The sequence below is a fragment of the Esox lucius genome, chromosome 15, assembly GCF_011004845.1.
Source record: "Esox lucius isolate fEsoLuc1 chromosome 15, fEsoLuc1.pri, whole genome shotgun sequence".
In the NCBI taxonomy this organism is placed as follows: Eukaryota; Metazoa; Chordata; class Actinopteri; order Esociformes; family Esocidae; genus Esox; species Esox lucius.
The window spans coordinates 20,559,027-20,584,080 of NC_047583.1; the positions used below are offsets into that span (position 1 = coordinate 20,559,027).

At 42.9% G+C, this 25,054-nt stretch overlaps 3 protein-coding genes and 1 non-coding gene across 12 annotated transcripts in view; 2 read left to right on the forward strand and 2 right to left on the reverse strand.

Moving 5' to 3' along the window:
• Positions 1–12,585, forward strand: part of sash1b (SAM and SH3 domain containing 1b) — a 63,422-nt gene extending 50,837 nt beyond the window's left edge. For 5 of the 6 annotated variants that reach the window (XM_029125717.2, XM_029125716.2, XM_029125719.2 and 2 more), the window contains 11 exons: positions 1,077–1,215; positions 1,742–1,911; positions 1,988–2,194; positions 2,506–2,656; positions 2,854–2,985; positions 4,672–6,287; positions 6,693–6,843; positions 7,029–7,160; positions 9,341–10,230; positions 12,069–12,200; positions 12,313–12,585. In XM_029125717.2, coding sequence (XP_028981550.2) covers positions 1,077–1,215; positions 1,742–1,911; positions 1,988–2,194; positions 2,506–2,656; positions 2,854–2,985; positions 4,672–6,287; positions 6,693–6,843; positions 7,029–7,160; positions 9,341–10,230; positions 12,069–12,200; positions 12,313–12,345 — 3,753 coding nt within the window. In that variant the 3' untranslated portion in view covers positions 12,346–12,585. Of the gene's footprint in view, positions 1–1,076; positions 1,216–1,741; positions 1,912–1,987; positions 2,195–2,505; positions 2,657–2,853; positions 2,986–4,671; positions 6,288–6,692; positions 6,844–7,028; positions 7,161–9,340; positions 10,231–12,068; positions 12,201–12,312 lie in introns of those variants that run through there. The other variant, XM_029125721.2, reaches the window with a different exon arrangement.
• Positions 12,586–12,980: 395 nt separating this feature from the next.
• Positions 12,981–16,824, reverse strand: ddo (D-aspartate oxidase). Of its 3 annotated transcripts, XM_029125741.2 has the most exons (7): positions 16,727–16,746; positions 15,283–15,478; positions 14,730–14,838; positions 14,312–14,488; positions 13,978–14,137; positions 13,601–13,695; positions 12,981–13,424 (listed from the first exon to the last, which is right to left on the reverse strand). In XM_029125741.2, exons 2-7 carry the CDS (start codon positions 15,452–15,454, stop codon positions 13,118–13,120), a joined length of 1,020 nt encoding a protein of 339 aa, XP_028981574.1. In that variant the 5' UTR covers positions 15,455–15,478; positions 16,727–16,746; the 3' UTR covers positions 12,981–13,117. The 3 variants fall into 3 exon arrangements, with proteins under 3 accessions (XP_028981574.1, XP_010876816.1, XP_028981575.1); XM_010878514.2 differs by lacking the exon at positions 15,283–15,478 and having other exon boundaries at positions 16,727–16,824; XM_029125742.1 differs by lacking the exons at positions 14,730–14,838; positions 15,283–15,478 and having other exon boundaries at positions 16,727–16,781.
• zbtb24 (zinc finger and BTB domain containing 24) lies at positions 16,742–23,276 on the forward strand. Of its 2 annotated transcripts, none has more exons than XM_010878515.4 (9): positions 16,742–16,827; positions 17,398–17,744; positions 17,938–18,625; positions 19,138–19,305; positions 20,166–20,333; positions 20,573–20,654; positions 20,819–21,083; positions 21,240–21,482; positions 21,718–23,274. In XM_010878515.4, exons 2-9 carry the CDS (start codon positions 17,442–17,444, stop codon positions 22,189–22,191), a joined length of 2,391 nt encoding a protein of 796 aa, XP_010876817.2. In that variant the 5' UTR covers positions 16,742–16,827; positions 17,398–17,441; the 3' UTR covers positions 22,192–23,274. The 2 variants fall into 2 exon arrangements, with proteins under 2 accessions (XP_010876817.2, XP_010876818.2); XM_010878516.4 differs by lacking the exon at positions 16,742–16,827 and adding an exon at positions 17,037–17,179 and having other exon boundaries at positions 21,718–23,276.
• A 1,102-nt stretch (positions 23,277–24,378) lies between these two features.
• Positions 24,379–24,461, reverse strand: trnal-uaa. The gene has a single exon. It is a non-coding gene; the product is annotated as a tRNA-Leu (tRNA).
• Positions 24,462–25,054: the final 593 nt, after the last annotated feature.

A 25,054-nucleotide genomic window follows, 5' to 3' on the forward strand; every position in this document is an offset into this window, starting at 1 on the left:
GATAACTGACTTTTACTTCAAGTGAAAAGACGAGAGAATCATGTAGCTAGCGAAGTGCTTGACTATCCTGAAAAAATGCTAAGACATAATATAAAAATCCACCAGAAATAGTCGCAATATAACAGTAAACTAGTGATGGCCGTTCTTCTAGCAGCAAGATATTATGCTAGCAGCGCTAACTCAGATTTTCTTTTTCAAAATAAAAGCCATACTTGAATTATATAAGGTGTTATAATTAACAATCTGGTCTGTCATTTTATGTTTAATGTCTGTTCCAATGTTGTTCTTGTCTGTTCATACTAGATTAACTATATGGCCTTCTCCTTCTAAATGTCAATGATGGCTTTTATTGTGATAATGAAAATCTGAGTGCTACCAGCATAATATCCTGCTGCTAAAATAACGCTAAAGAAGACTTGTTTGGCCATCACTAGAGTTAACAGTTTCATTTTAGGCTTCCCGTAGCTACAGAAGGTTGTAGCCAGCAACGTTTTTGTCTATTCTGAACAAATACTCTTTCACCACTGGCTGTTTTAACAGCTAGTTACCCATTCGTGAATGACATTGAGTATCTATCAATATAGGTGATGACAAATTTATAACTTACTTTTTTGTCAAGTGAAAAGGCAAGAGAATTGTGTAGGCAGCGAAGTGTTTGTCTTTCCTGAACAAATCCTTACATCCACCAGAACTGTTTTATTTTAGGCTTCCTATTACGTAGCTACGTAAAGTTATAGCAAGCAAAGTTTTTGTCTGTCCTGAACCTCAGCCATCATGTGTGTTGACTGCTACAGGAGTCGAACGCGAGACCTGTTGTTCTGTAGCCAGCGTCTCTAACCACTATGCTATTTTACAAGGGGTAGTCAGTCAGGGACGGACGGGGGACTCAGTAAGATACATTCACTATTCAAGGCTGGCTCCCCTTACGTGGTCCGGCAAAAATATAATTTTTTTTGTGTGGTATCTTTCAGAAGTTGTCTTAGGAGGAGCGTAACAATTTTGTATTGATTGAGTGTTGTTTAAGCCTTTCAGCTGTAGTAAATGTATACGTGTCATAAATGTGTGCCCCCCTCCAGTCCAGCCCAGAGCGTATGTCCAGCGGGCCCCAGTCCCCGCACAGCAACACTGACACAGACTCGCCTGAGAAACCCAAGCTGAAGGCTGGAGGGTCAGTGGAGAGTCTGAGGAGTTCCCTCAGCGGACAAAGCTCCATGAGTGAGTACCGGGGGTTTGTTCATTTTAATTGTTTCACATTAAGCTTTCACTGGGATTTACAGTGGGGAGAACCAGTATATACACTGACCATTTTGCTGGTTTTCCTACGTACAAAGCATGTTAGAGGTCTGTCAATTTTATCATCGGTACACTTCAACTGTGAGAGACCGAATCTAAAACCAAAATCCAGAAAATCACATTGAATGATTTTTAAATAATTAATTAGGATTTTATTGCATGACATAAGGGGGGCTTAATACCCTTTAAATTTAGTCAAACCAAATCAAAACTTTGTAGACATTATAGACTCTTTCTTCTTTTTGGCCACCTTGCTAATAGCTCAAATCAGCGAGAATGGAAGAATCAGGAAGCGTAGAAAATTCCAGAATTGTTTGATGGAGGCTAATTGATTTCATAATTAGATAGAGAGGGAATGTAACCCATTTTAACTGCAGCACCCACTCCACTCCACATTGAACACAGGATGGGGTCCTTAAAAATGGGTCTCATCTGTCATTGCCTGCAGGTGGTCAGACAGTGGGAACAACAGACTCCTCCAACAGCAACAGGGAGAGTGTCAAGTCTGAGGACGGAGAGGAAGAGGAACTTCCCTACAGAGGACCTTTCTGTGGTCGAGCCATGGTCCACACTGACTTCACGCCTAGTCCCTATGATACTGACTCTCTCAAACTGAAGGTAACACACCCACCCACACACACGCATACACAAGACTATCTAAACGGATCAACCACTGATTGTTGTTGTTCTGCAGAGAGGCGACGTTATTGACATCATTAGCAAGCCTCCAATGGGGACATGGATGGGCCTGTTGAACGGCAAGGTGGGAACCTTTAAGTTCATCTACGTGGACGTGCTGACCGAGGAGGAAGTCAAACCCAAACGCACTCGGCGGAGGAGGAAGGGAAGGCAGCCGAAACCCACCTCTGTAGAGGAACTCCTGGAGCGCATCAACCTCACAGTAATGACTTAAAACAACATCAAGGCGCAGATTCGTTACCAACCTACCATGGCAATGATTAGACACATAAGTCAGGAGGGATGTCCTGGTAGTAGTTTAGTGTTTTTATACAGTACCTAATACCACTTTTTCTGTAAATAACGATCATAACTATTGCTTAAGTACTTCAATGCAGCTTTGACTGAATTGAGCCCTAACTCACATCCTCAACCTACCAATAACAACAAAGTACAGCCCTGACAGACTAACGTCTCACACTGGATTTACATTTGAGTGAACGTGACCAAAGCCTGCCTTCTCCGCTCCCCCAGGAGCACCTGCCGACCTTCCTGTTCAACGGCTATGAGGACCTGGACACCTTTAAGCTTCTGGAAGAGGAGGATCTGGACGAGCTCAACATCAGAGACCCTCAACACAGGGCTGTGTTGCTCACCGCTGTTGAGCTACTCCAGGAGTACGATGGTTAGTTCACGCATACAGACACGCATTAGGTTTCACTGTTTTGGGGGGCTCCTAAAAATCATTTAACACTTTCCCTAACATTGCCTTAAACTTAACCCTAATTCTAATGGGTGAAAATTGCCCTTCTCATGGGGCGAATGTGTCCCTTTTGTTCCATTCATGTGGTGATGTGCCACTGTTTGTGTGGTATCTTTCAGGTAGCAGTGACCCGGACCGCGCTGGCCAATCGGGCGAATCTCAGGAGAAGCTTTTGCTGGACCGTCGGGGCCAACTGGAGAACTCGCCAAGAGACTCTGGCTGCTACGAGAGCAGCGAGAACCTTGAAAATGGTAACGACTGCCTTACTCGACCCTAGCCTCTAATCTTCCTCATCTTCATCCTCTTCTTGCCGCCAAGGGGTTTTCTCCAACCTCATCTTCTCCCTAAAGGCTGCCATGGGCTTCTCCAGTCTTCTTCGCACATATCTTAAGCATCTTGTTTACATGCTACCGAGAGAGAGAGTTGGTTGTAGATCACTGTATTGATGCTAATTTTTCTGCCATCTTTTATTTCTCCTGACTATTTCCTGCATTGTGGTAGTAAAGGACTCGTAAACCACCAGACAATGCTCTTCCCATCAAGTCTATTGTGTACTGCATTTGCCAGAATCTATAGTAATCGGGGGCCTGTATTCAAAATGTCTTAAGTAGGTCTGACATCAAATTTTATTAGCCATTTATAGGATATGGACAGCAGGGGGAACTTGATCAGTATTCCTGCTCTGAGGTGCATTTTTTAATACAAGCCCCTTATGTTTTTTCTTGTTTTAATCCCTTTGCCAATCTTTCAAAATGTAGTAGAATTAAACTGAAAATAAGAGTACCTGTCTGTTTAGAAGGAAAATAAAATGACCTTACACTCAGTAACTACATTATTTTTCAGAGACCTGTATAATGTGTTCTGTAGAGCTTTTTCAAGTCTTAAACAGGAATAGATGTCTGAGCGTACTGGTGGGTGATGGGGTTTGTAGCCCTACACAGGAATAGATGTGTCTAAGTGTGATGATGGTTTGCTTTACTGAAAATGGTGACTGTGGATCCAGAAGTAAGCTGTAATAAGATTAGCTGTAGACTTCTCAGTGCCACTTGCATATTTACTGTTTTTCATTTGCTAACTATATTCTTATTGTGGTTATTTGCTTTAGTTTAAGTATATTAAAATAACGTACAACACTAAAGATCATGCTAATAATGAAGGCTCCTATGAACAGCAACAGCCCTGTGTAGAGACTTCAGAGAATTTTCCACCTGTATATTCCCAGAACTTTGCTGTTTTTGTGTGTATATTTTTCTAGTCCAGAATCATATAATGTTGCACAATGTTACGATGTGCCTAAAGACAGACTTGCTTTATGCAAAACAAAGATTACGTTTTACTAAATGGTTCAGCTATACATGTAAAATGAGGGCACAGCATTTTTTTACAACTAATTATGAGTGCTAGAAATACATAGTGGTGACTGAAAAAATAATATAAAAAAGGTCTATTTAAGCTGTTTATTATAGCTGAAGATACCTGAAAGTCGGTGTTGAGTACAGCTAATTAGGATCTTCCTGTAGCATTTCTGATGCTAGGAGTGATCCAGGTCTACATATCTCAGCCTGTCTAAATGAAAACCTATTGCCAATGTAGTCCACTGCTTTTATCACTACATGCCGAATGGGATGCAATATTGGATCACAGTCTTGGAGCAGTTCTGAAGTGTACCGCTATCACAGTGAGAGCCCAAGAAGGGAAATAAACTGCTCAGTGGTTTACCTGACCGTCCTGTCTGCCTGCTTATTTCTTCTTCCTCATTTCACTCAGCTACCAAATCTACTTGACAGCAATGCTTTATTTTACAATTGCAAATCAATTCATTTTTTTGCATCACTTTAAATGTATATTACTGTCTATTTTCCTCTGGACCAAGATTCAAATTATAAAGTTACTAACAAATAATGTGTTTCACACATACCTGTACCTGTTTGTTTCAGGAGGGAGGGGCAAAAAGATGTGTTCTTCCATAAGCAGGTCCTCGTCTGGTTTCGAGTCCAGTCACCTCCTGTCCCCAGAGTACTCCTCTCTCCCCCTGGCCCTCCCCAGCCCCACCTTGGTTCACCCTAGCAAGACCACCCCACAGACCCCACCAGAATATCAACCCTCTGCCACACCCCCTCCAACAGCCTTGACCACCGACAGCCTTCCGAGACCGGCGCGCTTTCAGAGCCGTCGCGGTCACACCAGTAAGGTATGGCTGACGAGGAGCCGGAGCTACGAGGAGCTGGGAGGGAGGCCTGCTCCCACAGCTCTGCCCAGGCTCTGCCTCTCCCTGGGGAAGCTGCACTCAGGGCTCCACACCACTCAGCAGCACACCCTAGAAAACCTGAAGCCAACTCCCACAAACATGTCAAATGCCAGGGGACCAGGAGAGGGCCATCCTGAACAAGAGGAGGCCCCACTACTAAACTGTTTGGAAGGACCCTCCCCGCCCCCACAACCTGAGTTGCCCACTGACACATTAGAGTTGGACATGGTGGTTCCCAGGTTAACAGGGCTTCTTTCATGCACACATCCTAAAATATGCCCACCAGCACGAGGACATAGGCCCAACCATGACTTAGCCAGGCTGAACCCAAACCCAAATCCATGTGGTTCCCCGACAACCCCGGAGAAGACCAGTGACCTTGCCTCAATACGCTTCTCTTTAGAAAGCACCTTTGTAGAGGATGTAAGTGTTACACAAGCAGCAACCCACCACTGCGTCGCAGACCTGGCATGCAAACGCTGCGTCGCAGACCTGACAAACCAACCCTGCGTGGCTGACCTGGCAACCCAACCCTGCGTGGCGGACCTGGCAACCCAACCCTGCGTGGCAGCCCTGGCAACCCAACCCTGCTTGGCAGACCTGGCAACCCAACCCTGCGTGGCGGACCTGGCAACCCAACGCTGCATCGCAAACCTGACAACACAACCCTGCGTCGCGGACCTTGTAACCCAACCGTGCGTTGTGGACCTGGCAACCCAACCCTGCGTGGCAGACCGGGTAACCCAACCCTGCGTGGCAGACCTGGCAACCCAACCCTGCGTGCCAAACCTGGCAACCAAACCCTGCGTGCCAGACCTGGCAACCCAATGCTGTGTCGCAAACCTGACAGCACAACCCTGTGTTGCGGACCTTGTAACCCAACCCTGCGTTGCGGACCTGGCAACCCAACCCTGCGTGGCGGACCTGGTAACCCAACCCTGCGTGGCGGACCTGGTAACCCAACCCTGCGTGGCAGACCTGGCAACCCAACCCTGCGTGGCAGCCCTGGCAACCCAATGCTGCGTCGCAAACCTGACAACACAACCCTGCGTCGCAGACCTTGTAACCCAACCCTGCGTGGCAGACCTGGTTACACAACCCTGTGTTGCAGACCAGGCAACCCAATCCTGCGTCGCAGACCTGGCAACCCAACCCAACTCTTCCCCAACTCTTCCCCAGTCAAAAGCCCACAGGTTGCTGCCCTCTAAGGGAAGGAAAAACCTGCCTGTTGAACCAGACAACCTCCTAAATGAAAGACTGGAGTCCGAGGGGATTGATCTGACAACCGAGGCCTACTCTGATAAGGTACACTCTCACCACCATGTAGTCAATGGTAGTACTATGCTGATCAGGATTAAGTAGCACAATGCTTGCTCAGGACTAATCAAGGACTAAGGAAAACATCTTAAATGTTTATTCAGGTAACGTGTCTGTTTAGTTACGTAGTTCTTTTATAAAAAGCATACATGTCAGGAGGGATGTCCTGGTAGTAGTTTAGTGTTTTTATACAGTACCTAATACCACTTTTTTATGTAAATAACGATCATAACTATTGCTTAAGTACTTCAATGCAGCTTTCACTGAATTGAGCCCTAACTCACATCCTCAACCTACCAATAACAACAAAGTACAGCCCTGACAGACTAACGTCTCACACTGGATTTACATTTGAGTGAACGTGACCAAAGCCTGCCTTCTCCGCTCCCCCAGGAGCACCTGCCGACCTTCCTGTTCAACGGCTATGAGGACCTGGACACCTTTAAGCTTCTGGAAGAGGAGAATCTGGACGAGCTCAACATCAGAGACCCTCAACACAGGGCTGTGTTGCTCACCGCTGTTGAGCTACTCCAGGAGTACGATGGTTAGTTCACACATCAGGTTTCACTGTTTTGGGGGGCTCCTAAAAATCATTTAACACTTTCCCTAACATTGCCTTAAACTTAACCCTAATTCTAAAGGGTGAAAATTGCCCTTCTCATGGGGCGAATGTGTCCCTTTTGTTCCATTCATGTGGTGATGTGCCACTGTTTGTGTGGTATCTTTCAGGTAGCAGTGAACCGGACCGCGCTGGCCAATCGGGCGAATCTCAGGAGAAGCTTTTGCTGGACCGTCGGGGCCAACTGGAGAACTCGCCAAGAGACTCTGGCTGCTACGAGAACAGCGAGAACCTTGAAAATGGTAACGACTGACTTACTCGACACTAGCTTCTAATCTTCCTCATCTTCATCCTCTTCTTGCCGCCAAGGGGTTTTCTCCAACCTCATCTTCTCCCTAAAGGCTGCCATGGGCTTCTCCAGTCTTCTTCGCACATATCTTAAGCATCTTGTTTACATGCTACCGAGAGAGAGAGTTGGTTGTAGATCACTGTATTAATGCTAATTTTTCTGCCATCTTTTTTTTCTCCTGACTATTTCCTGCATTGTGGTAGTAAAGGACTCGTAAACCACCAGACAATGCTCTTCCCATCAAGTCTATTGTGTACTGCATTTGCAAGAATTTATAGTAATCGGGGGCCTATATTCAAAATGTCTCTAAGTAGGTCTGACATCAGATTTTTAAAGCCATTTATAGGATATGGACAGCAGGGGGATCTTGATCAGTATTCCTGCTCTGAGGTGCATTTTTTAATACAGGCCCCTTATGTTTTTTCTTGTTTGTCCTGTTGGGGAAGTTTCTGAAGCCTGATGCATTCTTACTGATTAAAGGACTTGAGTCCCATTGTTTAGATAGGTAGAGGAATGTGGGGGATCTGGTATTTGCATAGGGGGCATCTATTGTCTGTCCAGATGCTGTAAGAACTCATAGAATAGAAGATGTTACTTATGGCGGGAAGGAGAGCTGTCCTTTGTGTGAAGCTTAGGTAAACACTACAGTAAACATTATGGCAGAAAGGATAAGGTGGGGGGACAGCCTGCCCTTTGGGGTAAACAGATGGCAGCATCTTACCACACCCCTTTTCTGTCTTTATATACTGTTGAAATTATTTTTTGAGTTAGAAACTCCTCAGACGATTATGTGTGTGTAAGCGGTTGACGCGTCTCTCATATGTGCATAATAGTTAATAAAACTGTTAGAATGTACAAAGAGAACTTTGTCTCTGTGTCCCTTACTCCGAGTGTCAATACATGGAATTACCATCACAGTCCCCCTTTGCCAATCTTTCAAAATGTAGAATTAAACTGAAAAAAAGAGCATCTGTCTGTTTAGAAAGAAAATAAAATGACCTTACACTCAGTAACCACATTATTTTTCAGAGACCTGTATAATGTGTTCAGTAGAGCTTTTTCAAGTCTTAAACAGGAATAGATGTCTGAGCGTACTGGTGGGTGATGGGGTTTGTAGCCCTACACAGGAATAGATGTGTCTAAGTGTGATGATGGTTTCCTTTCCTGAAAATGGTGACTGTGGATCCAGAAGTAAGCGGTATTACGATAAGCTGTAGACTTCTCAGGGCCACTTGCATTTTTACTGTTCTTCATTTGCTAACTATATTCTTATTATTGGTTATTTGCTTTAGTTTAAGTATATTAAAATAACGTACAACACTAAAGATCATGCTAATAATGAAGGCTCCTATGAACAGCAACAGCCCTGTGTAGAGACTTCAGAGAATATCCACCTGTATATTCCCAGAACTTTGCTGTTTTTGTGTGTATATTTTTCTAATCCAGAATCATATAATGTTGCACAATGTTACGATGTGCCTAAAGACAGACTTTCTTAATGCAAAACAAAGATTGTTTTACTAAATGGTTCAATTATACTTGTAAAATCGGGGCATGGCATTTTTTTACAACTAATTATGAGTGCTAGAAATACATAGTGGTGACTGAAAAAAGTATACAAAAAAGGTCTATTTAAGCTGTTTATTATAGCTGAAGATACCTGAAAGTCGTTGTTCAGTACAGCTAATTAGGATCTTCCTGTAGCATTTCTGATGCTAGGAGTGATCCAGGTCTACATATCTCAGCCTGTCTAAATGAAAACCTATTGCCAATGTAGTCCACTGCTTTTATCACTAAATGCTGAATGGGATGCAATATTGGATCACAGTCTTGGAGCAGTTCTGAAGTGTACCGCTATCACAGTGAGAGCCCAAGAAGGGAAATAAACTGCTCAGTGGTTTACCTGACCGTCCTGTCTGCCTGCTTATTTCTTCTTCCTCATTTCACTCAGCTACCAAATCTACTTGACAGCAATGCTTTATTTTACAATTCCAAATCAATAAATTTTTTCATTCATTTTTTTGCATCACTTTAAATGTATATTACTGTCTATTTTCCTCTGAACTAAGCTTCAAGTTATAAAGTTACTAACAAATAATGTGTTTCACACATACCTGTACCTGTTTGTTTCAGGAGGGAGGGGCAAAAAGATGTGTTCTTCCATAAGCAGGTCCTCGTCTGGTTTCGAGTCCAGTCACCTCCTGTCCCCAGAGTACTCCTCTCTCCCCCTGGCCCTCCCCAGCCCCACCTTGGTTCACCCTAGCAAGACCACCCCACAGACCCCACCAGAATATCAGCCCTCTGCCACACCCCCTCCAACAGCCTTGACCACCGACAGCCTTCCGAGACCGGCACACTGTCAAAACTATGAGAAGCTGGGAGAGAGGCCTGCTCCCACAGCTCTGCCCAGACTCTGCCTCTCCCTGGGGAAGCTGCACCCAGGGCTTCACGCCACTCAGCACCACACCCTAGAAAACCTGAAGCCAACTCTCACCAATGTGTCCAATGCCAGGGGACCAGGAGAGGGCCATCCTGAACAAGAGGAGGCCCCACTACTAAACTGTTTGGAAGGACCCTCCCCGCCCCCACAACCTGAGTTGCCCACTGACACATTAGAGTTGGACATGGTGGTTCCCAGGTTAACAGGGCTTCTTTCATGCACACATCCTAAAATATGCCCACCAGCACCAGGACGTAGGCCCAAGCATCGCTTTGCCAGGCTGAACCCAAATCCATGTGGTTCCCCGACAACCCCAGAGAAGTACCTTGATGGTGCCTCCAAACTCTTCTCTTTAGACAGCACCTTTGTAGAGGATGTTAGTGTCACACAAGCAGCAACCCAACCCTGTGTCGCAGACCTGGCAATCCAACCCAACTCTTCCCCAACTCTTCCCCAGTCAAAAGCCCACAGGCTGCAGCCCACTAAAGGACGAAAAACCTTGCCTGTTGAGCCAGCAAACCTCCTCCAGGAAAGACTGGAGTCAGAGGGGATTGATCTGACAACCGAGCCCTACTCTGATAAGGTACACTCTCACCACCATGTAGTCAATGGTAGTACTATGCTGATCAGGATTAAGTAGCAAAATGGTTGCTCAGGACTAAGGAATACATTTTAAATGTGTGTTGTGCTAATGTCTTTGTTTAGTTACATACAGTGGATATAAAAACTGTACTCAACCCTGTTAAAATGCCAGGTTCTTGTGATGTAAAAGAATGAGACAAAGATAAATCATGTGAGAACTTTATCTACTTTTAATGTGACCTATAACATGAACAATTCAATTGAAAAACAAATTGAAATCTTTGAGAAAAAAATAAAAACTCACAATAACCTGGTTGCATACCCTTAAACTAATACTTTGTTGAAGCACCTTTTGATTTTATTACAGCACTCAGTCTTTTGGGGTAGGAGTCTATTAGCATGGCACATCTTGATGTGGCAATATTTGCCCACACTTCTTTGCAAAAGTGCACCAAATCTGTCAGATTGCAAGGACATCTCCTGTGCAAAGCCCTCTTCATAACACCCCACAGATGTTCAATTGGATTTAGGTCTGGGCTCTGGGTGGGCCATTCGAAAACATTAATGTACTTCTGGTGAAGCCATGCTTTTGTGGATTTGGATGTGTACTTTGGGTCGTTGTCGTGCTGAAAGGTGAAATTCATCTTCAGCTTTCTAATGGACGCCTGAAGGTTTTGAGTTAAATTGCCTAGTATTTGGAACTGTTCATAATTCCCTCCACCCTGACTAAGGCCCTGGTTCTAGCTGAAGAAAAACAGCCCCAAAGCATGATGCTGCCACCACCATGCTTCACTGTGGCTATGTTGTTCTTTTTGGAATCATTTTTGGAATTATGGCCACAAAGTTCAACCTTGGTTTCATCAGACCAAAACACATTTTCCCACGTGATTTGGGGGACTTGATGTTTGTTTTCAACCGGGTTTGGATGTTTTTCTTTGTAAGAAAAGGCTTCCGTTTTGCCACCCTACCCTATAGCCCATTCATACGAAGAATAAGATGCATATGAAGAATAAGAGATTGTTGTCACATGTAGCACACAGCCAGTACTTGCCAGAAATTCCTGTAGTTCCTTTAATGTTGCTGTAGGCCTCTTGGAAGCCTCCCTGACCATTTTTCTTCTTGTCTTTTCATCAATTTTGGAGGGATGTCCAGTTCTTAGTAATATCTCTGCCATATTTTCTCCACTTGATGATGACTGTCTTTACTGTGTTCCATGGTATATCTAATGCTTTGGAAATTATTTTGTACCCTTCTCCTGACTGATATCTTTCAACAATGAGATGCCTCTGATGCTTTGAAAGCTCTCTGCGGACCATGGCTTTTGCTCTGAGATACAACTAAGAAAATGTCAGGAAAATCTGAACAGCTGAACTTTATTTGTGATTAACCAGTCACTTTAAATGATGGCAGGTGTATATTGACTTCTATTTAACATGAGTTATGTGATTGGTTAATTCTGAACACAGCCACATCCCCAGTTATAAGAGGGTGTGCACACTTATGCAACCAGGTTATTGTAAGGTTTTTATTTTTCATTTTCACATTTTTCATTTCCATTAAAAGTGGAAAAAGTCATTTATCAAATCATTTATCTTTGTCTCATTCTTTTACATCACAAAAACATTTTAACAGGGGTGTGTTGACTTTTTAAATCCACTGTAGGTATCCACACTGCTACCTTCATGCAAACAACAACCATGGCCCCCTTAAAACCTCTTTACTTTTGACCAGTATTTAAAGCTCCACTTTTTGGTAGTTTCAACCAATCGGCTCTGGTAAAAGTAGCTCTCTGTAGAGGGCAGTGTGTTTTCCTTCATTATTTCCCATCTCAACTTGCAGTATGGTCGCTGTGGAATTCCCCAGTCTCTGGCTCAGAGGTACTCCACTGAGCTGAACCTGCCTCTAGCAGAGACCATGAACGTCTTGGATGAGGTCAGAATCACACAGCTCCACAAGCAGCAGCGCATGGCAGTGAGTGGCTTCAGTACTCATTTGTACATTTTTTTGAAAATGTGCATAAGTTAGATAGCATTATTTTAATGACACTGCTCTTACTGGCTCTTCCTTTCATCCATTCCCCCAGGTGCGTCAAAGACCACAGACCCTTGCACACTGACAATCAACTGTGACTGACAAAGTACTGTATATAGCTTACTGGCAAAAACAGAAATAATTTACTGGGATGCCTATCAAGGCATCATATCAAGTGATTCAACTTTAACTGTGATTGATTATCAACTAGTATGAACATATTAATCATGTTAATAGTGAAAATGAAATGCAGTGACTGAGGACTACTGAAATTTTTCATTTTAATATTGTGGAGTGTGGTGTACCATTAAAGCAATTAAAAATATATATTTCATTATACTTTTTCTGAAAAGTAAAATTAAACATTTTAGACATCAGAACCTTAGACATTATTTACAACAAAAATTCACTTACTGATATTAAGCGATTTCTTTTTAAAACTTTCCCGATTAAGTTATTATTGATTTCTTGTTTCAAATACTATTGTTAATAATACAATATTATTTAAATGATATTGCTAATATTGGTAGCTTTCAGAAAATCTGTATTACTTTATTCTAATAATATTTCACAGTAGAAATTAAATTCAACATCATTTTCTAGCAAGATAGCAAAATATTTAGTATTTATTCCTTTCATTAAAGTCACTACTTGTGACCTAAAAAAGTGCTAGAGAGATTATATTTTCTAAGAAACAATAGTAAATGAATTTCAAACCTGCAAAATCTCCCATTATCTTTATTGATGGGCAGTAACAGCAGCATCTAATTGTTTTAACACAAGATGCTGCAGAGTGAGTTAGAAACTGATAATCGTAATGATCATGAGGAATCTCTGGCAGAGCATCCGCAATCAGTTCACAGCCTGGAACTGGGGGGTCTCTGATAGAGACACTGTCTGACCAGGCTGAGTGCCTCCAGGGCTGTGCCCCAGCTCAGAGTGACCCCCCAGCCTCCGTGGCCGTAGTTATGCACCACGTCTACCTGTCGGCCGCCCAGGAGGAGCAGCTCCCTCTCCAACCGGACATTCTTCCTACTGGGTCTCAGCCCTACAGACACCCCGAGAACTCTGGCCCTGCGCAGGGACGGCTCCAGCCTGCTACAACGCTCCAGGATGTTCTGGCTGTCCCCCGGGTCCGGCTCCAGGCGCCAGTCGTCTGCCTGCCTACAGACCAAGAGCAGACAGTCTGAAGATCTGATGAACGCGTTTGTGGTTCTTGGTATTTCAAGTGGTAGAGCATTCCCTATTCTAGAGTATAAACGTGTGAAGTGATGTTTTCAGGGTTGTCCTCATTATCTAATTTCACCATGCAGTGATGTTCTTTAATGGACTTGACTTGCCTGGTGCCGCCGATCGTCACGCTGTGCATCCCTGGGTAGATGTACGACTGGCCTTCCCCATCCCGGATGAAGTGCTGGAGCCAAGGTGCATGGACCTTCAAATCAAAGTTCAACATATTTTCTTCTGTACCATGAAAGTCTATTTTTTCCCCATTTGCAAAAAACTAAGCTTTTCCGGGAGTTGCGATTAAATTACATTTGATAACTTCAATGGCTATTTTCAACAAGTGTTCCCGGTCCTAGAGTTATTATGTTCTGAGCGCATTTCAAGTTATCATGATCATCATGATCATGATCATTATCAGACAGTGATGACATACGCCGTTGTGTTCATATCACAATGAAAGCCCTTTCTTTAGGTACATGTCTGTACACACCTTGAGGACCTGTCCCCGGACTGGGTAAACCTGAGAGTCCTCTACTAAAGTCTTGGCACCCAGACCGGAGCAGTTAACAATGACATCATAGCCCTGGGTGCTTAGTTCTTGAAGATTGTTAACTTTTTGTTTCACAACCTGGCCCCCTGCTTTTCGAAACCTAAAAATATGTAACAAAAAACTGTTATTTGAAGTGTAAGCGGAGAAAAAAGATATGAAGTAATCCATGTTCAAATGCATATGGGTAGAAGTACAGTATGCTTCAGTGTGTTTGATAGCTGTTCCTTGATTAAAGAAGTTACTCATGCAAAACAAGCTGACATAAAGGAAGAACCTCTTCTCCAGCCATGGCAGGTAGTTGGAACATTCACATTTCACTGTTGTAAACGCCTGGCCAAACTTGTGATTAGGAAACCGCTTCAGTTCTTGGTCTGTCATGGTTCGGAACCCCAACACAAACTCAGACCAGAATGGCTTTTTATCCACAGGGACAGACTTGTGAAGTTGCCATCTACAAAGTAACATAAATTACACAGTTTGAGACCATTGAAAACTAGCACAACTTTCAAATTAATTGACGTCAAGGAACAAATTAAACTGAAGGTAACACATTAAACTGAAGGTAACAACACTCTTCCAAAATGACACCCTATTCCCTATATAGTGTCCTACTATTCTGGTTTGGCTCCACTAGTAGGGCACCACTATGTGTGCTGCCATTTTAGATACATTTATTATCTTGAGTGAGTTACCCGGAGCTGAGCAACACCCCCGCATCTGACGCCTCTTCTGATTGGGCAATGGTCAGCAGGTGATCTATTGTGTCCTTGAACCACTTCTGCTGGCGTTCTAGAGGGATATCTGGGGTGTGAAGGAAGGAAAGTGGGGTACTAAGGTCTGATAACCATATTTTTTAAGGACTTTAAACATGGGGATTTTGTCTGGATATTTTACTCTATTATCGTGTACTTTTATTGTACTTAATATTTGAACATATTGTTTAACCCTTCGATTTGAATGGAATAATAGGATTTCAGCCAAAACTGTCTTGCCAACACAACTGAACTGTCAGTTACACCGTTGCATGCAAAAGCCAAGCTCCCCTTATCCCTCCAAAAAACAAATAATACAGAAACTACAGTGGCAGTATATATATATATATATATATATATATATATATATATATACTGCCACTGTAGTTTCTGTATTATTTGTTTTTTGGAGGGATAAGGGGAGCTTGGCTTTTGATCTTATTGTCACAGATTGCTATTAAATTGTAAGCTATCGATAAGTTGACTGCCTCACCTGGGAACGGTGCGCAAATAAGAATTCCCGCCGCTATATCGCTGGTGGTGTCAGGGGTGAACCTATCTCCCATTAGGGTCACGGAGCAGTTGGTAAGTGTCTCAGCGATGCACACCGCTGTGGACGAGCCAACCACACCTGCCCCCACCACCACAACCTTCACGCGCTTCATCTCAAGAGGATTCTGCCGGGTTAGCTATTGTATTATACTGTGTATAAGTCACTAAAACCAAATCGCAAACATTGCCGGCAATCAGGCTCGTAATCCGGTTAACATTTTAGAAACATGTATTGATACTGAGCTTTTAAAAAGGTATCGGCTTAATCGCGAGGGTATTGGTATGATCGTAGAGCTAGTCGGGGAGGCTGTCACTTCACCAACAAAAAAATTAAAAATAACACCGGAGATCGAGGTAGTGACATGCAGCTATGCTATGGGCATAGTTAGTAGGTTTATTCGTGGAACACGACATCATCCATAGCAACGGCCCATTCTCTTAGTTTAAGACTTAGAAGTTGGTCGTAGCAACTTTGTGAATAGGTTTCAAGAGGAAACTATTTGCTAGGAACCTTTAGTGCTGTTAGGAGTCCTCCTACTGGTAAGATAACATTTTGTGAATACGGCCCCTGTAGTTTAAAAGGGATATAAATATATCCACATTTGCATTAAAGTTTATACTTTAGGCATACATTATTCAAATAAAAACATTTTATTAACAGAATATAAATTATTAGTCTATTGTTTGATGCCTACACATTCTCCGACAAAGGTGCACCCTAAACGAAAATTACCCTGAATGATGGAGTTCATGCACAGGCGAATTAATTAGAATTCATGCCTAAATTCATCAGCCCTTAAAACGATTGGCCGCTAGACGGCGCGATAATTCAATTTTTACGTCGGTGGGTGCATGATTTAATAACCGTTTGTAGCCCAGACATAATAAAAAGGAGTCTGTTTTTAGCAAGGCCAAAGACTGTTCAAAATCTGTTGCCCTTGCTCAGCTTCTGGTGTAGGGGTTGTTAACGTGCATAGGGTAAAGTCCAGAAACGAACCGACAGAGATCATATTGCTAAATTAATTTAGAGACATTTCTAAACGTATTTAGAAACAGGATCTCTTATGGTTAATCAATTAGAAACAAATCTAAACCACAAGAGCTCCGACGCGTCCTTTATGATAAATATTATTAATAAATATTATTACAAGCATATGATTATCAGACCTAACGTTTTAGGTATCAATGTCTTCACAGTACAATAATTTCTCAGCAGGTGGTCAAGTTTACTAACAAAGAACAAGTCTAATAAAGATTCGCTTAAATTAAGAATGTTCATTTGTGAAGAATAAACTGCCGTAAACACAGATGGACATATACATTACTATCCTGGATTGATTAACTAGGGAATTAATTAATTTGGAAAATATTAAAAAGGTACAAACCAATGCGCATAACCAGTGGATCACTACTGAGCATGCTTGAACTGCAGCCGCGAGCATCCGTCAGATCTCGCGTGAATCAGAAAAACGGCGACGAAGCGATGGTAAGGTCCTGAAAGCTTGATATACAGTTTTAAAAATAATTCTGTTTGCAGCCACCATATAAAATGTGTTCTAGTGTCTTCATATGTGTATTGAATAATATTATCTTGTTTGGACGTCAGAGTGCAATATAAGTGCATTCTTTTTGTTAGAAACCGTACATGGCGCCTGTCGGTGCTTTGTCTCTGAAACACTTCCTGTGCCTTTTTGATCATTGGTCACTAAATTATTGTGTCGGAAGCAGTTGAACAGTGGCTTTCAAGTCCTTAAAATCAGTTGAATGAGTAACGTATTCATTTGAAATGAAGCAAAGATGTCGAGACTATTTCGACTAGGCCTGAAGCTCTCATTAAGGTCTGTAGGCAGCAGTCTGCTGTGAATGTGTGAGCCCAAAATATTGCGCTATTATACTAATTCAATTTAAACAGGCTCACAATAAACTGTGTGAAAGACAAAGCTCTGCGTTTTGGTTGTTTTATAACATACATACAACTTTGGCTCGACATATTCTACGTAGTTTACTGCTCTTTATTATTTAGTGTCTTATGTAAGATTCTTTCACTTCATTGCAGGTAGTGAGGTTGGTGAGAAGCAAACTTTACCATCCACCAAGAAAATGTCTGCGCATACCCTAATACCACCAATCTCCACTTCTCTCACCGCCCTTCATTCAACAGCACACAAGGACACCATCCTCAGCAAATTCGACAAGTTGCGAAAAAGAGAGCTCCTGTGTGACATCACACTTATTGTTGAAGATGTGCAATTTAAGGCCCATAAGGCCCTTTTGGCCGCCAGCAGTGGCTACTTCTCCCTTATGTTCACTGCCGAGGAGCAGATCAGTCAGTCCACCTACAGGCTGGATGGCATGGCAGCGGAGACATTCAGGGCGGTACTGGAGTTCATCTACAGTGCCCAGGTATCTAGGGATTAAAATGTGGGTTAGTTTGAACTGGATTCCATGTTGTGAAAAACCAGGGGGAAGAAAACATAATTTAGTAATATTACAATTTACATTTTACATTGATTTGAAGAGGTTAAGACAAAAAAATGTATGCAAGGATTTTACATTGGATCCATATGTGATTTCCTTTTTATGTCTATTGCTGTAGGTATCTGTGGAGGAGAGTTTAACAGAGCAGCTGCTTGACCTGGCTAGACTCCTAGAGGTTAGTGATCTGGTGAAAGCCCACACAGGCCATAACCTGAATATGACCTGTCCCAGTGTAGATGGCAGGGACCTTGGGATCACAAACCGTACTTGTTTGGATGTAAGACCTGAAGTGGACACCGACAACAGAGAACATAGAAGACTGGGAGGAGGGTCATTTAAGCAGCCGAAACGGAAAAGGGGCCGTCCTCGAAAGAACTTCACAGAAATGCCCGCCAAGGCCCTGGATGAGTCCAATATACAGGAACCGGAAAGTGACATCGCCAAAATCCAAGGAGCAGCCAATGAAACGCAGCAGGTTATGGTTGACGATGTCACATGTGGAGACGCTGCAGAATTTCTGGCCGAGGCAGATGATAGGCCTGCTTCTCCAGCCAGAGACTCTGACTGTGCGGACTGTGATCTGAGATCAGCCGATACTAGACGACAGAGCAAGAGGAAGATCCGTCCGCCAGTGAAGTTCAAGGGCTACAGGGTGGGCAGCCGAGACGAGAAGAACTCTGACTGCAGAGAGCCAAGGAAGAGGGGCAGAAAAAGGAAATACCCAAACACAGAAGCGCGGTGTGAAGACTGTGGGAAAGTCTTCAAAAACCACCTGTTCTTAAAGATCCACCGCAGGACTCATACAGGTGAGACCACCAGAGCGTCGTTGGCCACGCAGGACGGTTTTCATTGGCTGATTATTGTAAACAAAATTTGGTTACTAGCACAAACATGTATTCCTTACTTGATCTTCACAAGTGAGGCCTGGGATAAATTCCTCCAAAATATAGATTTGGCCAATTCAGTGGCCTTTTGGTTAATTTCCACTCTGAGAATGGAAGGGCCAGGTTTCAATCCCCGTCACAGTCGTACCAAATAATGTAAAAATGGAACCAATGCTTTGTAATCTTGATTTAATGACAGACTAGTTTCCTTATGTGTACCTCAAGCAGTGTCACAGTGCAGAAACAGGAGATAGGCTTCCGCTCTCGAGTACTACTCAGGCTCAAGGCTACTTATCGACATAAGATTTAGATTACAAGTAGTATTTGCACTTCTATGATGGAAATCTTACCAATGTCTCCATCAAGATTACAAATATTTTATTGCAGGCTCAAGTAGCATAATTACTAATAATGTTTTAAACCGTTCCCACCAGGTGAAAAGCCTTTCAAGTGTTTTGCATGTGGGAAGAGTTACACACAGAAACACACTCTACTGGACCACCAGCGGATTCACACTGGAGAGAAGCCTTTCATCTGCACCGTCTGCTCTAAAGCACTGTCCACCAAGCACTCTCTGTTGGAGCACATGCACCTCCACACTGGTACAGTGCACTTTGTTGACATAAACTCCACACCGTTACACTCTGTTGACATAACCTCTACACCGTTACAGTCTACTGACATAACCTGCACACCGGTACAGTCTACTGACATAACCTGCACACCGGTACGGTCTACTGATATAACCTGCACACCGGTACGGTCTACTGACATAACCTGCACACCGGTACGGTCTACTGACATAACCTGCACACCGGTACGGTCTACTGACATAACCTGCACACCGGTACAGTCTACTGATATAACCTGCACACCGGTACAGTCTACTGACATAACCTGCACACCGGTACAGTCTACTGACATAACCTGCACACCGGTACAGTCTACTGACATAACCTGCACACCGGTACACTCTACTGATATAACCTCCACACCGGTACACTCTACTGATATAACCTCCACACCGGTACACTCTACTGATATAACCTCCACACCGGTACACTCTACTGACATAACCTGCACACCGGTACGGTCTACTGATATAACCTCCACACCGGTACGGTCTACTGATATAACCTCCACACCGGTACACTCTACTGACATAACCTGCACACCGGTACACTCTACTGATATAACCTCCACACCGGTACACTCTACTGATATAACCTGCACACCGGTACACTCTACTGACATAACCTCCACACCGGTACACTAATACTGTGAAGAGATGCAGTCCTTACGTCCACATAGGTACAATAGTCAATAGTCTGCATGGTACAGCTGCATCACTCAACAAACCAAAGTAAAAGTCTGTTAGATTTCTGTTATGATGATTTTTTTATATTTAGTCTCTGCTGGCCTTCAGTGCTTTATACTGTGTGTCTTCTCTTTTGAATGCCAGAAGAAAAAATCTTCAGCTGTGATAAATGCGGAAAGACGTTCAACCAGAAGAGACAACTAAACAGTCACTACAGGGTCCACACTGGTAAATCTTTACCAGAATGTGAACACTGTCACCGTAGGTTCATGGACGCAGCTCAACTGAAGAAACACATGAGAACTCACACAGGTAAATACCAGGTTTAATTCATAGCTGAATAATGCTGTGTTACTGAATGTATTCCTTTGTACAAATAGGTTGTTTACATTATTTGTCTTTAGAATGCATGAACTTGCTTTTTTTGTAATTCATTTTCTGAATTGATGGACCAACAGCTGGAGAAAGAAAATGAAATGATTAATTCTGCAGAAAAAGCATTGTATTTGCCTCAGTTGTGGATGGCTGAGATGGTTGTTTTGTTGTTTCAGGTGAGAAGCCTTTTACTTGTGAGATCTGTGGAAAGTGTTTTACAGCCAAGAGCACACTGCAGACCCACATCCGGATTCACAGGTGAGAGTTGACTTACCATTGTGTTTCTAGTCATAGAATTGTTATCTCCTCAAAGAGAGTGGAAAAACTCAACTGGCTTCCAACAACCATGAGGAGTCAACAACACATGAAAGACAATATGATGTCATCCATTGACCTGTGTGAATATGGGTTGGTGTTTCCAGAGGAGAGAAGCCATATGTCTGTAACATCTGCAACAAGTCGTTCTGTGACGCCAGCGCCAGGCGACGTCACCAAGCCTCCCATACCGGGAAGAAGCCCTTCACCTGCTCCTTCTGCAACCTGCCCTTCGCTCGCCTGGACAACCTAAAGACCCACATCAAGACCCACAACAAGGAGAGCATTGTCACAGTCGCCCCAGAGGAGGCCCGGGGCGAGGCACGGGTGGTAGGGGAGGAGGCCGGGGTCCCCTCGGAGACAACAGAGGAGGTAATTTGATCTTGGACGTTTTGTGTGTGTCACTCCCAGTGGTATAATTGGCAATACAAATGGCAGATTTCGCCACCAAATTACAGGCCACACGGGTGTAGTTCTGTTACATCCTACAGCATGTCGGTAATAATATACTACATTATCTAATTACAGGTACGCAGCATTCTTCAGCTTCAGCCATACCAGCTACCTGGCCACCCGGAGCAGGAGATCCAGCTGGTTGACATGAACAACCTCAATTTTGTGCCCGGCCACTGTGGGCAGGATCAGGGCATCAGCATTATTACTACTTCCACGGAGGGTGGGGTCTTGGGGGCGGCAAAACAGGCCCAGTCCAGGTTGACCCTCCTGACCCAGCCGTCAGGACACATGCAGAACATGGCCTTGGTCACTCAGGTAAAGTGAAACAGTAATGTATGTTGACCCATTTGAAGCATGGCTCATTCCTGTTGTTTTATATTAACTTCATATTTTTTATTTGGTATATTTGTGACTAGTCATCTGTATTGTCCTTTATTTATTTTTCCAATGCTTGTTATTTCCCTGTAGGTTAGATCGGATTAGGTCTAAAGCTAATGTATTATTATTATTTATTTAAAAAAATATATTAATACAGTTTTCTTCCATTTAGGAAAGCTTGGACCATCACAACCAGCAGATCCAGACTATCAGTGTGCTGCAGGACGGACACATGGCCACTGGGGTCGGAGGTCAGCCTGAACAGATGCATGTCATCACCTTATCCAAGGAGGCCATGGAGCATCTCGAGGCTCACCATGGACCGCCCCAGCCTGTTCACCTTGCGCCCAGGCCTGGCTCCCTCCCTGCCCCAGGCCCCATACAGCAGCTCCACGTTATGCACCAGCATCGCCCACACCACACTCTCCCACAGCCGTCCGTCACCCAGGACCAGGGCCCTGTTCCAGGGCAGATGAACAGAGAGCAGCAGGCTCAGGGCCAGGCTATCCACATCAACAGCAGCCAACCCATCTCTATCAGTCAGACCAGTGAACAGATCCCCAGCCACCACATCCAGGGCCAGACCTTCCAAATACAGGCTGGTACAGTCTCATACCTCTACACTACCAGTCAATCCCAGCCGTAGACTGTATTATGTGGGAACAACTGGTTAAAAGAGTGAAGAAGCAGGCTGCCCCGACAGAAGCCACAGACTGCACGCTGGCCGGAGGGGAACTCACTAAACGAAAAGGCAGAAGGGCCTTTGCCTTAGTTCCAACATAGATTAGACTGCGAATTTAGGGAGAGACGGGACATAGAATGCTGACACCAGTGCAGCTCAGATAATACATTTGAATGGCACATGGTTATCTGTAGCTATCTCACTAGCCTTAAATGCAAAACGTTGTTGTCATGCCTCTGTTCCCGTTTTAGGGAAATCTGATAACATTGTTTCAAGTCTTTTCCAGCTCAGGCTGCTGTTGTAATTGTATCATTAGAGTGGCGTGCCTTATGAGCAGGTCATTCCTATAATTTAAAAAGTGAAATGCTCAGGCAAATCTGATTTTCTATACTACAGCCTCTGCCATAGAAAGAGTATAGCTTGGTGTTTGTGGTTGCAAATGCAGGAAACTGTTCACTGCTAAAAAAATGTTTCATGTTGCCGATTAGCAGGACTCAAATTAATCATCATTAGGAATTTTGCCAACTATGAAAGTGTTCAAATAAACCATTTTAAAAGGGACAAAAATAATTGATAATTTGCGATATCAGTAGAGAGTTTACAACTAAACAAACCAATAGTGAAATGTTATATTTGCTGTAGATTTGTATATCTGGTCAAAGTGTACCACAGTTCTAAAAAGGTTGGAAATGGGAACCAATCACCTAAGATAAAGACATGCTGCAATAATAAAGTATCCAGAACCTGTTGGGAGTTGTAACTAGACATGCTATTAAATATGGCCATAGATACAATTGATTTCACAGAAAAGAGGGTCCTTTTAATCAAATGGGGTCCTTAATCCTGACATCTTCTGGTTGACATGACGTAAAAGCTCTGTTGGGTAATGGATATTATTTAAGGCTACAATAAAAGGTATTCTCATATCAAACATCTGGAGAAAAATAATTGGCTAATATTTTCTGGGTCCAGTGAATACATTAATTTGGGTTTATTTTACTGTCATCACCAGGTGAAATTAGTTTCGTATACAAGATTCCACAGACGTTCCTGTTTGTACAGCCTCTCAGGCTGCCTTCCACATTTTGGGACCGGGGTAAAAGAATAAACAGGGTGATTGCTGAAATGTCAGCAGATGTTTCTAATATTATTAATACGTTTAAGAAGAGGTATTTACATCTTTCTGCTTGCAATGCAGCTTTTGTTGCTCAGGACGGACAGTTTCAATTCATGAATTTGGATGGATAATGCTAATTCCAGACTGGGACAAAGATGAAAAATTTCTTGTCATGAAACGTCTCCGGGGGCCTTCAAGAACAACTCAAGGTAAGAAGTATTATGCACAAATACGAATCTAGGATGAACTATCCCTTTAATAAGATGTGATTTAATGGATTTATTGTGTTTTTTTATAAATCAAAATACTTTTCCACCAACATAAAGGTTGAACAAGCAGGCCAGCGATTTTTTTGACATTTCTCTTACAAATATTGAAAAATATATTGAAGATATACAGATTAAAACGTGTTTTCATTGATTCATTAATTACCATCAATACATACCTTTTTGACCTAACAAAGGTTGAACAAGTAGGCCAGTTCTTTTTGGAATAATATGCATCAAGTTTGACATTTATGGAATAAAATGAATTGTAAATATAAAAAAGACTGTTTTGACCACATCAAATGTGGTAGAATATTTAGCATGTTGATTGGCATGTCTATGATTAAGTTGTGTTAATGAGAGTTATAATACTACAAAACGTCTGCTGAAATCTCGGCAAAAATTACCCTGTTAACTCTTTTACCCCGGTCCCTAAATGTGGAAGGGAGCCTGAATGAACGTACGAATGTGAATGTCTGTTTGATCTCGAATATGAAACTAATTTCACCTCGGTCATATCACCTTAACTAAATAGGTCAAACTGCTCCTCTTCCGTATGACATGTACAGCGATATTTTGAGGGCTGTTTGTAGAAATGGGTATTTTGGTCAAGGCTCGAATCGAACTGAAGTTCTAACCCCGTCTTTTAAGATCAAGGGGTATACTTGCTGCGCTGCACATTTCAGCTCAACTTATTCCCAAACTATAGCGTTCAACTGACATAAATCGTCAGAAACTAGATTTGCATTTGTCAAAATTACGGCACTATACCAGGAGTGGGGTTCGAACCCACGCGGACATGAGTCCATTGGATCTTAAGTCCAACGCCTTAACCACTCGGCCATCCTGGTTGGCGTTTTATAGTATTAAACTAACCGTTGATACATATACTGCATTTTTCATTATTGTGTAGTTTTTTGTGAATTGTTTTTTTAAATAACAGGCACGATCAAGCGGAACAGTTGCAGGAAGTGGGTGCTTCTGTACGATTATCAAAGCAGACATCCCCTCAGAAATTCCACTGTTGCAATGTTCCAAGACAATTTTGATAACCATACTTAAGGAATTTAGCCTCGATGCAAATCAAACGTTTGGTAATTATAAAATTGAATACATTACAGACACGGGTGTGCTTTGCGTCACTTGATCTAGAGCATATATAATACTTTGGGGAGATCTTCGTCTAGTCACGGATGCTTCATTTATGGCTTTGTTCAATCAAACCAAACTTGATATATTTACGCTGTAGATCCTTCCCGTCTGTTGTAGGTGAGTCTGTTGTAGAATGTGAGACAATCACTAAGTCTACAGGAAGTTTGTGGTATGGGTACTGAACTGCTGCAATCACTGTTTTTAATGGGCATTCTGTCCTCTGTATAGCAACCCATTCATATCATTTTAGGTACGCTAGCTCCCTTTTTTGCTCAGCAGTCTTGGTATAAAA